Source organism: Pseudophryne corroboree, chromosome 8 (assembly GCF_028390025.1).
Source record: "Pseudophryne corroboree isolate aPseCor3 chromosome 8, aPseCor3.hap2, whole genome shotgun sequence".
Lineage (NCBI taxonomy): Eukaryota > Metazoa > Chordata > Amphibia > Anura > Myobatrachidae > Pseudophryne > Pseudophryne corroboree.
In genome coordinates this window covers 215,274,328-215,289,249 of record NC_086451.1, presented here as the reverse complement: position 1 = coordinate 215,289,249, position 14,922 = coordinate 215,274,328, and the positions used below count along the sequence as shown (strand labels likewise).

Below are 14,922 nucleotides of genomic sequence, written 5' to 3'. Positions count from 1 at the left end.
TTCATTTTCTATTTATGTTCATCAATCACAAATATTATAAGGAACAAATTATCTGTCATCATTGGTAAAAGCAGAGCTCTGGTTCTATATACTCACAGTCTCTGAGAAGTGCTGTGCTCTTTTTAGGATACATAACATGAAAAAACTTTTTCCCAACAGCTTTCAAGTCCCGCATCTGAAACAGGGATGATAAATAAGATCTAACTAGGAAATATTACATCTTAGATTAGTCATCGGAGTATGCAAAATTTATTTATAGAAAGATTAAATATGGAAAAAAGTAATTTGTACAAACTATCACCCATAATGTAAGTTTACTACAAAGACTTACTACCACCACACAGCACTAGTAATAAAGTGCTGCATGAGTTCAGATCTAAAAAATAAAATAGAAACAACACTTTTTATTTCTAATCTATGCAAAGTATCAGAGCCGGCCATAGGCATAGGCAAACTAGGCAATTGCCTAGGGCATTAGATATGCCTAGGGGCAGCATCAGCTTCTGCTGATTAAAATGATATGCAGCATGCCTATATTCTGTATGTAGCATTTCATATGCAGATACAGCCACAGTCTCAAACAGTATATTGGCATGCTGCATATCAGTTTAATCAGCAGAAGCTGCTTGTGCATCCTAGCCACATAGCAATGCAAATAAGATGCATTTTCATTAAAAAAAAGTGCCCAACGTTAGCATTGATGCAAGAATTGTGAGGACACATCTGTATCCAAGCAGAGGCAGAGGTCACAGTGTTAGTGGCTGTGTGAGTGCTGTGTGCATGTGAGTGGGTTGGTTGTGCAGTAGTGTTCAGAATATGTGTAAGGAGCATTGTGTGTGTCATGTAAAAATGCATTAATAATGTGCAACATATGTGTAAAGGGCCACTGTGTGTGTCATTATGTGTATAAGGGCATTAATAATGTGCGGCATATGTGTAACAGGGTACTACTGTATGTGTGTCATTATGTGTATAGGGGCACTAATAATGTGCAGCAAATGTGTAGGGGGCACTATGTGTGTCATTATGTGTATAAGGGCATTAATAATGTGCGGCATATATGTAAGGGACATTTTGTGTAAAAGGGCATTAATAAAGGTTGTCATAATGTGTAAGGTGCATTATGTTTATAAGGACATTAATGTGTCTCATATGTGTAAGGGGCATTACTGTGTGGAATTGTGTATAAATGCATTACTAATGTGTGGCATTATGTGTATAAGGTGCTCTACTATGTGGCGTTGCAAATAGAAAGGGCACTACTGTGTCGTCTAATGTGAATAAAGAGCAATAAGGTGTGGTGTAATGTGAATAAGGAGCAATTCAGTGTGATGTAATGTGGATAAGGGGCTCTACTGTGAGGAGTAACGTTTATAAGGTAAAGTGATACTACTGTGGGATGTAATATGAATTATGGACACTATCGCAAGATAAAATGTGAATAAAGTTACAGTACTGTGTGGCGTAATTGGAATTGGGGTTACTATTTTGTGGCCATGCCCCTTCCCAGCAAGAAGATGCCCCTTTTTGGGCTGTGCGTCAAATGTGCGAACTGTTCCTATTTAAAATATAGGGGGTAAAAGGACTGCTATGGATGAGGGGTGATGGTGCTGGGAAAGAGGTGCAAGGTCAGAGGCAGAACCAGCGGTGGTGCTAGGGGGCTCCAGCCAAAATCTTGCCTAGGGCATCATATTGGTTAGGGCCGGCTCTGCAAAGTATAATTATCTAAGTAAAATGTATTTTAAGAGGTTGCCCGCTTCTTGAATACTCAAGTACATCCACTACTGTCTGGATTTAAGGCCTAGGTATGAGCACCATCACTACAGTGGAATTGAGATTATCATGAATACAATTTGTACCTGGCATCAGGGAATGAACTGCCTATTTGCTACATAGATTGCACACCAGCAGCTAAATGTAATAGCCTCCAAGTTCTGGAGGTGCAGGATTTATGTGCGAGTCTTGCCTTGTAAATGACCGATGCTTTAAAAAAAACAGGCAGACTCACACAAAACTACTGCACTTCCGGAACTCAGAGTTTATTACATTCAGCCGCAAAGCTTCAAAACACCAATCTATATGGGAAGACCAGCACCTCATCAGAATCTGTCAATGTAAACTTGGTGACATAGTAACGGATATATCACACAAAAAACTGAAGAGAGCATGTAGCTCATTTAACGGTTTGCACAGGTGAGAAAACAACTTGTGGCATCTCCTTCAGTCACATTACATGGAATTTTCTTCTGCTACTTATTAATCTCACATACAATGGTGTCTCTAACGGGTTCATCAAGTGTAGAAAAATCATCTTCTTGTGACTGAGAGGCAATAGGCACAGTGATCTCCCCCTCCACAGGAATATCTCCTGAAATGGACACATCTGATAATCCTGCAAACTGGAAAAAGAGCAAATCGTTTACATAATCCCGCCCCATCATTTCTCAAAATGTAGCCAAACAATGGAGCATACATAATCAATTCAATTGCTTTTAACCGAATAGTCCCCTAAAGGTGGCAATGGTTTAACACCTCTAACATTTCACCACAGGTGGGGATGGCCATGTACCTCATATCTCTTCAGGTGGTTATGGGCATGCACCTGTCACCTCATCACACACGGGGGTTATGGCCATACACCCATCACCCATGCCCCTAACCTATATGTGGCGATTGCTTTATACCTGTCACACCCCCAATTTGTGGTGATGGTCCTAAAGCTATCACCACCCCCTTCAATGGGTGGCGACTTGTGTGTAAATGGCCCTACACCTGTTGCCACTCCCATTAGGTGACAATGATCCTACAACTGTCACCCCCCCCCCCCCATATGTGGCAACGACCCTACCATCGTCTCCATCTCCCCCCCACTAGAGGTGGCGATGACCTTACAAATGTTTCTTCCTCCATAGGTGGTGAAGGCTCTAATCCTGTGACCCTCCCATAGCTGGCGATGGCCCTACACCTGTCCGCACTCCATGTCAAGTTCAGAACATGGGACCCCTGGGCTATCAGTTTTAGGAACAATAACCCAGCCCGAAGCATGGCAAGCTGGCATTTTTCAATGTTCTGAACAAGTTTAATGATTGCAGCTTAGTTATGCCAATCCAGGGGCTCCCATGTTGTGAATTTGAAACCCCAATAGGTGGTGATGGCCCTACACCTCCCCCCCCCCTCCCCACACTAGGTGGCGATTGCCCTACACCTGCCCCCCCCCCACCCCATAGGTAGTAATGGCCCTACACATGTCCCATCTATAGGTGACGATGGCCCTACACCTGTCCCTCCCCCATAGGTGTTGATGAGCCTACACCTGTAACCTCAATAGGTGGCGATGGACCTACACCTGTTCCTCCCCCCCATAGGTGAAAAAGAACACCAAATTTTTCTGGCGCCTACACTTGTTGTCCCCCCATAGGTGGTGCCCTGTACCCACCCTAGGTGGCTAAGGCCCTACACCTGTCCCCCCCCCCCCCCATAGGTAGTGATGACCCTACACATGTCCCATCCATAGGTGACGATGGCCCTACGCCTGTCTCTCCCACCCACCCCCCATAGAGGGCAATTCAACTACACCTCTTTTGCACAGATTATGACCATAATGTAATCTATCACTGTAGCAGGCAATGACACCAGTGCACGTCTCTCCTAGCTGACGCGCCTTATTGCTCTAGTTAGAGTCAGGAATTTAAGTGAACCTTAGCAGGCATTGAGCTCGGCTGCAGTGATACACTATATCTCCTTGTCATCACTGGGGGCGATTAATGTCAGCGAGCCGCCATTATCCCCCTTCCCAGCAGCTCTGTTAGCTCACCAGCTGCTTACTGCCGCTTTCCTGTCGCTCTTCCGTCTCCGCCATGTTTTCCTCCATCTCCTTCCAATCCAATCTTCAGCTACGTGGAGTCGGATCTCAGAGAGTCATAATCCACAGACAAACCAGCTTCCGCTTCTGGCGCATCAGTTACGCGTCACTAGCCCGGCGTCCTGGTCTCTATGGTAACTGCCCGGTCTGCCCCGCCGGGTATGGGAGAGCACAGCTTCGTGCTTTTCAGAAAATGAGTGCAATAGTCTAGATCAGGGGTAAGCAACCGATGTTGAGGCTACTGTACATGATGGCATCTAAACAAGCAGCTGAGTGTGCAACATGGGGGAGGAGAGGTGGGCTGGGATTCTACTGCCAGGCCTGCGTAGCTATGCCCAGCAAGCTAACAACAGTATGCCCAGCAATTGAATGGTGTAATCCTATAAGAAAGAAACTGATCCGTGCAGAAACTAATTCATCAATTCATTATGCAGTGGATGACAGAGCTGCTGGTAGCCCTAGGGGGCTCATGCAGAGTTGGACATAATACATGTTGCAGCATTTTTTCCTTGCAAACTGCATCTTTTGGCACGGCACATGAGCACCAAGTCGCTGTATGCATGATGACCTATGTCCATTAGCATTTACAACTTGTTGCATGAAGGGGCCAAGACAAGGGTGGAGAAGACTTAAGCTGGGTCGGGGTGACTGGGATGGAAAACCAACCTGGGAAATTTCTGGAAGCAGCCCTCATGCGGGCAGGTCTATTATTTAGGAGGCAGGATACTCCCTCCTCACATGTTAAATTTTAGTATCAGACATCTATACTAGATTATTATCTCCACAGTCAGAAGTGCACTCACCCTATCTCAGGTCATTAGAAACGAGTTATGTAATCTTTAGACCAAGGGAGTGGCGTCCATGTTAACATAGTGAAATAAGACTAAACATGAAGACCCCGGAGCATACTGTATTGGGCTGGTGGCCCTGCTTGTAAACCTGTTCTACCCCAGAGTAACATGCTACAAATGGCTGACATCAATCCTACTGGCCAGGATCAGAAAACAGATACTGAGAGGCCAGGCAACCCACCTGGCTGCTTGCAGTCATTTCTGGGGCATTTGTGGGTTTGGAAATTGTCTGTAAATGGCATTATAAACCTGTCACAATGTGGCACAGACTGCCAGAGTGCCCAGAAGGGAAGTAGTCTATCTGCACACTCACAATGCCGAGTGCCACACTGTACATCTGTATCTTCACTAATGCCAGGCCTGACCCTGCCCTCAAGGGCAGACATGACAGTCTTCAGAAAGAGGATGTAAGAGGGAAGAGAGAGAGCCAGATGGAAGAGAGGACAGAGACAGAGAATGTGAGAGGACAGTGGGAAGAGAGAGACAAAGGGAAATGACAGGCATAAGGAAGAGTCAATCAGAGGCAAAGGAAAGAGACAGAGCAGAGAGTGACAGGGAGGAGAGAGACAGACAGAGGAAAGAGAGTTACAGAGGGTAGAGACAGACGAAAGATACAGACAGAGGGAAGAGACAGAGCCATGCCTGGCCATATCACTCAGGCAGTGCTGGAAATGGCCAGTATAATCTATGATAGGGACCGTGTGCCATTGCAAGTGGCTGGGTTTCCCGGAGCAGGATCAGCGGTGGGAAGGCGCCATTTCCCTGCTGCTGCGGATGACCAAGGCTGCATGCATGCTGCTCCTCCAGGACCCATGCTGTTACAGATTATAAGACTGGTACCAGAGGGTCATAGACAGGGGGAGCACGCCAGCGGTAGCACCGCTGCACTATTAGGTCATACACATATTCCAACACATTGTGCTGCTGTGTTCTGTGTGCTGGTGTCCGCTCCTCAGTGTCACTCCAGGGGCTCTCTAGGGTCTGTGTGGAAGTGTTGGTCAGTGGGCTGCGCTGTGTTACAGTTGTGTAAGATGTCTGTGGACATGGTTATGTCTGCTGCTTGTAACTCTACCCCGTCTTCAGCGGGGTCACTCATGTGTGAGCAATGTTCCTTATCTCCACAGGGACCCAGTTCACAGGCACCTGACTGGCTAGATAGCTTTAAAAGCATGATTCAGAATGTAAATTCAGAATTAGCTGCTGCTAAAAGAGAAAGACAGGTGTTAAAGCGCTCTATTGATTGTGTGGATAAAGCAGCAGATACCAAGACGGCTTCTCAGCCCCCTCTAGTGGTTTCACATAAACGCTCACTGCCACAGGTGCTCCAGTCTGATTCTGATCAGCCTGATGTGGATGATGATATGGATGAGGACAGCGCTCTGTCCCATGGGGTGGAGGCCCTCATTTATGCTGTAAGAGAGATTCTTCACATACCGGATGAGGAGTTGTATTTTAATGTTAGACCTAAGACCTCAGCCACTTTTCCTGTGTCAAAGGAATGAAACTCCCTGGCCAGGGAGGCATGGGTAAACCCTGACAAGAAGTTTAAAATTACTCAGAGGTTTCTATCTACTTTTCCCCTCCCAGCTGAGGATAGGAAGGTATGGTGAAGCCCCCCATCAGTTGATACGTCTGTCTCCAGATTGTCTAAGAAATTGGTACTGCCGGTGTCAGGGGCTATATCCCTGAAAGAGCCAGCTGACCGTAAAATTGAGACCACGCTCAAGGCAATTTATACGGCAGCAGGCGCAGCACAACGCACCACAATTGTTTGTGGGTGAATTTCCAGGGCAATGGTCAAGTGGTCTGATACTGTTATTGATGGTTTAGACTCTCTGCCCCGGGATGAGGTCATTACTCTGCTGCAACGCATACAGGATGCTGCAAATTTTATGAGTGAGGCTATTAAGGAATTGTGTAAAATAAATGGCCGCACTACTGCTATGGCAGTGTCGGCATGCAGGGCACTGTGGTTGCGTCAATGGTCAGCGGACGCTGATTCCAAAAAGGATGTAGAAAATCTTCCCTTTACAGGTGATGCCTTGTTTGGGGACGAATTGAATAAATGGATCTCCCAGGCAATGGCGGGTAAGTCTACCTATCTGCCGCCGGTCGCGCCACCTGCTCGACGTTCTTACACAGGTCCCTCCTTGCAGTCCTTTCGTGTGGCAAGTTTCAGAGGCAGGGGCCGAGGGGACTCCACTACTTCCAGAGGATCTCGTGGTAAGTCCCGTAAACCTGCAACTGCTTTCTCCCTGGACCAGACCACCGGATCCCCTGCCGCTAAGCCTTCCACGTGACGATTGTCCCCAGCAGCAAGGCGACTTTCAGGTGGGTGCTCGCCTTCAACACTTCGCCCACGTATCGGCAAAGTCCTGCCGGGATCTTTGGGTGAGGGATCTAATTTCCCAGGGATACTGGCTGGAATTTCAAGCACTTCCTCCTCACAGATTTTTTAAATCGGGCTTACCAGTTTTACCTGATGCAAAAATTACCTTGCAAGAAGTGATTCAAAAACTTTTGCGGACAGGGATGGTAGTTCCAGTACCTCCCCCTTTACACAAAAGGGGGTTTTACTCCAGTCTTTTTGTCATTCCAAAACCGGACGGTTCGGTGCGGCCCATCTTAAACCTGAAGTCTCTAAACCCGTATCTGCGGGTGTTCAAATTCAAGATGGAATCCCTGTGGGCAGTAGTGTCCGGTCTGGAGGAGGGGGAATTCTTTGTATCCCTGGATGTCAAGGATGCTTACCTACACATTCCTATGTGGCCCCTGATCAGGCTTACCTCAGGTTCGCCATCTTGGACGACCACTTCCAGTTTCAGGCCTTGCCCTTTGGCCTGTCCACAGCTCTGAGAGTTTTCATCAAAGGCATGGTGGAGATGATGCTGCAACTGCGCATGATGGGAGTCAACATAGTCCCCTACTTGGACGACCTCCTGATAAAGGCTATGTCCAGGGAACGTCTTCTGCACAACATCGATCTGACGACTCGCCTGCTTACGGATCATGGGTGGATTCTAAATTTCCAGAAATCTCACCTGGAACGTACCCAACGTCTCCAATTCCTGGGAGTGATACTAGATACAGTGTCTCAAAAGGTATTTCTCCCGTTGGACAAGGCCTTGGCCATCCAGGCTTTAGTTTGCTTAGTTCTCCGTCCTCCCAAGGTGTCCATACATCTTTACATACATTTGCTGGGCTGAGTGAGGTGGGCCTAGCGGTTCTGCTTCTATGGTGCCTTGGTCATCTACGACTGCGTATCCAGTACACAAGTCTCCCGAGTCCGACTGTCTGTGACAACTACCGTCAGTGTAAAAAGTAAGATCTACATCTTCCAGTGGGTTGTCACTGATGTCAGGCCTTGCCGTGAAATTTTGGGTCAAATACTCCATACAATCATGTATGTCATCCTTTGTATTAAATCCTCCTTCCCCATCACTCTCGTCCTCCACCCTTTGTGCCTGTCCAGGCACACCTGAGAGATATGTTGCAGGATTTAATGCACTGCATCTCCTTATGGTGATGTTTACGGGGGCCATTAGTGCCAATTCCCATCTTGTAAACCGCGCTGATGAGACGTGCCTGGTTTGGGCAGAATTTAGCAAGGCTGACACTGCATGTGGTGTATGAATTGTGAGGTTGTGTCCTAGCACTACATCTTCGCTTTTCGTTACTAGCAATGCTATCGCAGCAACGCTTCGCAAGCATGTGGGGAGGGATCGCGCTACTGTATCTAGCTGAGCGTGTCACGATCCGGGTATCTGGACGCCATTTCTTACCCATCAGATGCCTCCTAAGGCTGGCTCAGCGCTCCAGGACCGGATCCCATCTGTTATCCTGATGTGTACATTCCTGTATCCTCTCCTGTCACTCTGGGACGCTGTCACAGTAAACGCCATATTACACCTGGCATGGCGTCTCCCGCGGCCTCCGCCGCCGTCCCTGAACTTCTGCATGCAGAGTGTCTGAGTGGCGATTACGTCAGCCGCGGCCTCCGCTGTGTCCGCGTGGTTGGATGTGCATCTGTCAGCCTGGCGCCTCCTGTCTCCGGTGGCCGGCGCCGCCATTACTGTTTTCATTACCACATGGATTACAAACCAAACTTCCCTCCAAGTGTCTGCATGGGCGCAGCCATCTTGGATTCTGTCAGCTGATCATTTCCACCAATCTGTTCTCAGTATTGATAATCTGCATAATTGCCTAGCCAATCCCTTCCTTGCTGCAGGTATAAATACACTGTGCCTGAGCAAGGAAGGCGTCAGTGCTTTGGTTGTCAAACCTAGTTCCTGTTTGTCTCTCTCCTGTGATTGTCTTCCAGGTTCCAGCTCCTGTCTCAAGACTTCCACCATAGAGACCCGCACCAGCATTCCACCTGCGGTGTAGCCTGACTCTCCAATCCATTGTGGATCCATCTGTTTCCAGCTACAATATTACCTGCTTCCAGCTCAGCTTCCAGCAGAGTACAGCTTCCCTTAAAGGGCCGGTGTCCTTTCTACACTTTACCACTCTCCACCGGTATTATTATTTCTCCGCTCTCAAGTTCTACATTTCAGTTCATATTTCATCGCTCCCAAGTTCATTTATTATTTAACTGGTTCCAGCCAGTATCCACTCCGTGCTAACAACAGTCTGGTTCCAGCCAGTATCCACAGCAGCTGTTTTATCTTCAGCAACCCAGCTTTTCCTGGAACACCAGCTGGCACAATCCTGGGTTATCTCCATTGCTACAGTCGGGCCTGGTAAGGACTTTCCATCTAGAAGATCATAAGAACTATCTCACACTACCAGTGCCCTGTGGCTCCTGCCATCCTGTAGTACCCAGGAACTGCATTTATTCTTTGCTGACTTTTATGTTTTCATTTACTGCTGCTGTGTTGCGGAGTTGTCATAATAAACATCATTGACTTTTATCCAAGTTGTCGTGGTCACGCCTTCGGGCAGTTATTATTCATGTTACTTACATGTCCAGGGGTCTGATACAACCTCCCAGGTTCCGGTACATCTCAGCCCCTACAACTGAGGCTGCCTCCCGTCAGCTCAGGCCCTCAGTTGTGACAGTAAGCACTGACCTAATGAATCCAGCCGGAGACCAGGATCAAGCGGCCAGGCCGATGCAAGAACTGGCAGCCCGACTAGAACATCAGGAGGCTGCACAGGGCCACATCATCCGCTGTCTCCAGGATCTCTCTACTCGGCTGGATGGGATTCAGACAACTCTCCGTGGATCAGGCGCGTCTGGTGCGTCAACCACAGTGACTCCAGCTATAACCCCACCCACCTTACCCATTTCTGCTCCACGTCTTCATCTTCCAACGCCAGCAAAATTTGACGGATCTCCAAGATTCTGCAGGGGATTTTTCAACCAGTGTGAGATTCAGTTTGAGCTACAACCTGTCAATTTTCCCAGTGACCGTACAAAAATTGCCTACATTATTTCTCTTCTCAGTGGCTCAGCCCTTGATTGGGCATCACCGTTATGGGAGAGGTCCGACACCCTGCTATCTTCCTACACTGTCTTCGTGTCAACATTCAGGCGCATCTTCGACGAGCCAGGCCGGGTAACCTCAGCTTCATCCGAGATTCTCCGTTTACGCCAGGGGTCACGTACTGTAGGACAATATCTGATACAGTTCCAGATCCTGGCATCCGAACTGGCATGGAACGACGAGGCCCTGTATGCTGCATTCTGGCATGGCTTATCTGAGCGTATTAAAGATGAGTTAGCTACCAGAGACTTACCTTCTAAGTTAGATGAGCTAATCTCACTCTGCACGAAAGTTGATTTACGTTTCAGAGAGAGAGCAACTGAGCGTGGAAGATCATCTGCTCCAAAATCTTCTGCTCCTCCTCCTCGTCAACTGTCACCATCTAAAGATGAGCCCATGCAACTTGGCCGTTCCCGTTTAACTCCTGCTGAGCGCCGAAGACGTCTCTCCGAGTTTCTCTGTCTCTATTGTGCAGCTCCGTCTCACACCATTAATGCCTGTCCCAAACGTCCGGGAAACTCCAAATCCTAGCTCGCCAAGGAGAGGGCCGGCTAGGAGTAATGATCTCCTCTCCATCTCCTCAAGATTGTAATCTCCCAGTCTCGCTTCAAGTTGCTCAACGTTATCGGAACGTCATTGCCCTCCTTGATTCCGGAGCAGCTGGGAACTTTATTACCGAAGCCTATGTTAAACGGTGGTCCCTACCCACCGAGAGACTTCCTTCGTCCATTTCTTTAACTGCCGTGGATGGCAGCAAAATTTTTGATGCAGTTATTTCTTTAAGGACTCTACCAGTTCGTCTGAGAGTGGGAGTTCTTCATTCCGAACTTATTTCTTTTCTAGTGATTCCAAGAGCCACACATCCTGTGGTCCTGGGCCTTCCATGGCTCCGTCTTCACAATCCTACAATTGATTGGACGACTACGCAAATCCTGGCATGGGGTTCCTCCTGTGCTGAGACATGTTTGTTTAAAGTATTGCCTGTCTGTTCTTCCTCCCCCAGGTCGTCTGATGTTCCACCTCCTCCATATCAAGATTTCACGGATGTGTTCAGTAAAGCTTCTGCTGATATCCTTCCTCCTCATAGAGAATGGGACTGTCCGATTGATCTCGTTCCAGGGAAGGTTCCACCTCGAGGCCGAACTTATCCGTTGTCTCTGCCTGAGACGCATTCTATGGAGGAATATATTAAAGAGAACCTAGCAAAGGGGTTCATTCGACCTTCTTCTTCTCCAGCCGGCGCAGGCTTCTTTTTTGTAAAAAAGAAAGATGGTGGTCTGCGGCCGTGCATCGACTACAGAGGTTTGAACGACATTACCATCAAGAACCGTTATCCTTTACCCCTGATTACTGAGCTCTTTGACAGAGTTAGCGGAGCTACCATCTTTACAAAGCTGGACTTGCGAGGTGCATACAATCTCATCCGGATCCGTGAGGGTGACGAGTGGAAGACCGCCTTTAACACCCGTGACGGACATTATGAGTACCTCGTCATGCCCTTCGGATTGAGCAATGCTCCAGCTGTCTTCCAGCATTTTGTCAATGAGATCTTCAGAGACATTCTATACCGTCATGTCGTGGTCTATCTAGACGATATCCTCATTTTTGCCAACGATTTAGAGGAACATCGTTTTTGGGTTAAAGAGGTTCTGTCCCGTCTCCGTGTCAATCATCTCTATTGCAAATTAGAAAAATGCGTCTTTGAAGTCAAGTCCATTCCGTTTCTAGGGTACATTGTGTCCGGTTCCGGACTAGAGATGGATCCTGAGAAACTACAAGCAATCCAAAATTGGCCGGTACCCTTAACCCTCAAAGGGGTCCAGAGGTTCTTAGGGTTCGCCAACTATTACCGAAAGTTTATACGAGACTTTTCCACCATTGTGGCGCCTATTACTGCTTTCACTAAGAAGGGTGCTAACCCGTCCAAGTGGTCTGAAGAAGCCATGCAAGCATTTCATCTTTTAAAACAAAGGTTCATCTCTGCGCCTGTTCTGAAACAGCCTGACATCGACTCTCCTTTCATCTTAGAGGTGGATGCCTCCTCCGTTGGAGTAGGAGCGGTGTTATCTCAGAGGGCTAAAGATGGCCATTTACACCCTTGCAGTTTCTTCTCCCGGAAGTTCTCCCCAGCTGAGCGCAACTATGCCATTGGCGACCAGGAGTTGCTAGCCATCAAGCTCGCTCTAGAAGAGTGGAGGTATCTGTTGGAGGGAGCTTCTCATTCAATCACCATACTTACAGACCACAAGAACCTTTTATACCTGAAGGGCGCACAATGTCTCAACCCTCGTCAGGCCAGATGGGCACTTTTCTTTTCCAGGTTCGACTTTAAACTCCAGTTCTGTCCGGGCTCTCAGAATCGCAAGGCCGATGCCCTTTCCCGCTCATGGGAGCAAGAAAATGAGTCAGAGTCTTCAGACAAGCATCCTATTATAAATCCGTTGGCATTCTCCACGGTAGGGATGGACTCTACGCCCCCATCAGGGAAAAGTTTTGTGAAGCAGATGCTAAGGAAGAAGCTCATGCATTGGGCCCATGCTTCCCGTTTTGCCGGACATACAGGTATCCAAAAAACCCTGGAGTTTATCTCTAGGTCCTATTGGTGGCCAACTCTGAAAAAGGACGTCTTGGAGTTTATTGCATCTTGCCCAAAGTGTGCCCAACATAAAGTATCCCGCCAGTCGCCTGCGGGGCAACTGGTTCCACTATCCGTTCCCCGTCGACCATGGACCCACTTGTCGATGGATTTCATTACAGACTTACCCATGTGCAACAAGTTCAATACCATCTGGGTGGTAGTTGACCGGTTCACCAAGATGGCACACTTCATTCCTCTCACCGGTCTTCCGTCAGCTTCCAAGTTGGCTCAAGTATTCATACAAGAGATCTTCCGACTCCACGGTCTTCCTGAAGAAATTATCTCAGATCGAGGAGTTCAATTCACAGCCAAATTCTGGCGAAGTTTATGTCAAGTCCTCCAAGTCAAGCTAAAGTTTTCCACGGCTTACCATCCTCAGACCAATGGTCAAACCGAGAGGGTGAATCAGGACTTGGAGGCCTTCCTCCGCATCTATGTGTCCTCCTCTCAAGATGACTGGGTTCAATTACTTCCCTGGGCCGAGTTCTGTCATAACAACCAGTATCATTCTTCATCTGCTTCAACACCATTCTTCACTAACTTTGGATTCCACCCTAAAGTCCCTGAGTTCCAACCGCTTCCAGCAACTTCTGTTCCCGCAGTGGATATCACCTTGCATCAGTTTGCCAATATCTGGAAGAGCGTACGATCAGCTCTGCTCAAGGCATCGTTCAGGTACAAGAAGTTTGCGGATAAGAAGCGTCGAGCAGTTCCTGCTCTCAAGGTGGGTGATCGGGTATGGTTATCCACGAAGAATTTGAGGTTAAGAGTTCCCAGTATGAAGTTTGCACCTCGCTATATCGGTCCTTTCAAGATTGAACAAGTCATCAATCCTGTTGCTTACAGACTCCAGTTGCCTCCCTTCTTAAAAATACCCAGGACATTCCATGTTTCCCTGTTGAAACCGCTGATCTTGAATCGGTTTCATTCCTCACTTCTTCCAACTCCGAAAGTCCAAACTCAACGAGGCGTTGAGTATGAAGTGGCCAAGATCATGGACTCACGTCACCGTTACGGTCAACTACAATATCTTATTGACTGGAAGGGTTATGGTCCTGAGGAACGTTCATGGACCAATGCTTCTGATGTCCATGCTCCTGCCTTGGTCCGGAGATTCCATTCCAAGTTTCCTCAAAAGCCAAAGAAGTGTCCTGGGGCCACTCCTAAAGGGGGGGGGTGCTGTCACGATCCGGGTATCTGGACGCCATTTCTTACCCATCAGATGCCTCCTAAGGCTGGCTCAGCGCTCCAGGACCGGATCCCATCTGTTATCCTGATGTGTACATTCCTGTATCCTCTCCTGTCACTCTGGGACGCTGTCACAGTAAACGCCATATTACACCTGGCATGGCGTCTCCCGCGGCCTCCGCCGCCGTCCCTGAACTTCTGCATGCAGAGTGTCTGAGTGGCGATTACGTCAGCCGCGGCCTCCGCTGTGTCCGCGTGGTTGGATGTGCATCTGTCAGCCTGGCGCCTCCTGTCTCCGGTGGCCGGCGCCGCCATTACTGTTTTCATTACCACATGGATTACAAACCAAACTTCCCTCCAAGTGTCTGCATGGGCGCAGCCATCTTGGATTCTGTCAGCTGATCATTTCCACCAATCTGTTCTCAGTATTGATAATCTGCATAATTGCCTAGCCAATCCCTTCCTTGCTGCAGGTATAAATACACTGTGCCTGAGCAAGGAAGGCGTCAGTGCTTTGGTTGTCAAACCTAGTTCCTGTTTGTCTCTCTCCTGTGATTGTCTTCCAGGTTCCAGCTCCTGTCTCAAGACTTCCACCATAGAGACCCGCACCAGCATTCCACCTGCGGTGTAGCCTGACTCTCCAATCCATTGTGGATCCATCTGTTTCCAGCTACAATATTACCTGCTTCCAGCTCAGCTTCCAGCAGAGTACAGCTTCCCTTAAAGGGCCGGTGTCCTTTCTACACTTTACCACTCTCCACCGGTATTATTATTTCTCCGCTCTCAAGTTCTACATTTCAGTTCATATTTCATCGCTCCCAAGTTCATTTATTATTTAACTGGTTCCAGCCAGTATCCACTCCGTGCTAACAACAGTCTGGTTCCAGCCAGTAT

The 14,922-nt window shown here is 48.0% G+C and overlaps 1 protein-coding gene and 1 long non-coding RNA gene across 3 annotated transcripts in view; one reads left to right on the top strand and one right to left on the bottom strand.

Moving 5' to 3' along the window:
- YIPF6 (Yip1 domain family member 6) overlaps nt 1-3,904 on the bottom strand; it is a 79,207-nt gene extending 75,303 nt beyond the window's left edge. Inside the window, exons 1-3 of one of the 2 annotated variants that reach the window (XM_063937078.1) lie at nt 3,815-3,904; nt 2,271-2,399; nt 97-175 (exon numbers count right to left, since the gene is read on the bottom strand). In XM_063937078.1, the coding sequence (XP_063793148.1) occupies nt 97-175; nt 2,271-2,399; nt 3,815-3,871 (265 nt within the window). In that variant the 5' untranslated portion in view covers nt 3,872-3,904. The other variant, XM_063937079.1, reaches the window with a different exon arrangement.
- Nucleotides 3,905-3,994: 90 nt separating this feature from the next.
- The window catches only part of LOC134948834 (uncharacterized), a 73,039-nt gene continuing 62,111 nt past the window's right edge, over nt 3,995-14,922 (top strand). Inside the window, exon 1 of the long non-coding RNA XR_010183041.1 lies at nt 3,995-4,080. This is a non-coding gene — a long non-coding RNA (uncharacterized LOC134948834). The remainder of the gene's footprint in view (nt 4,081-14,922) is intronic.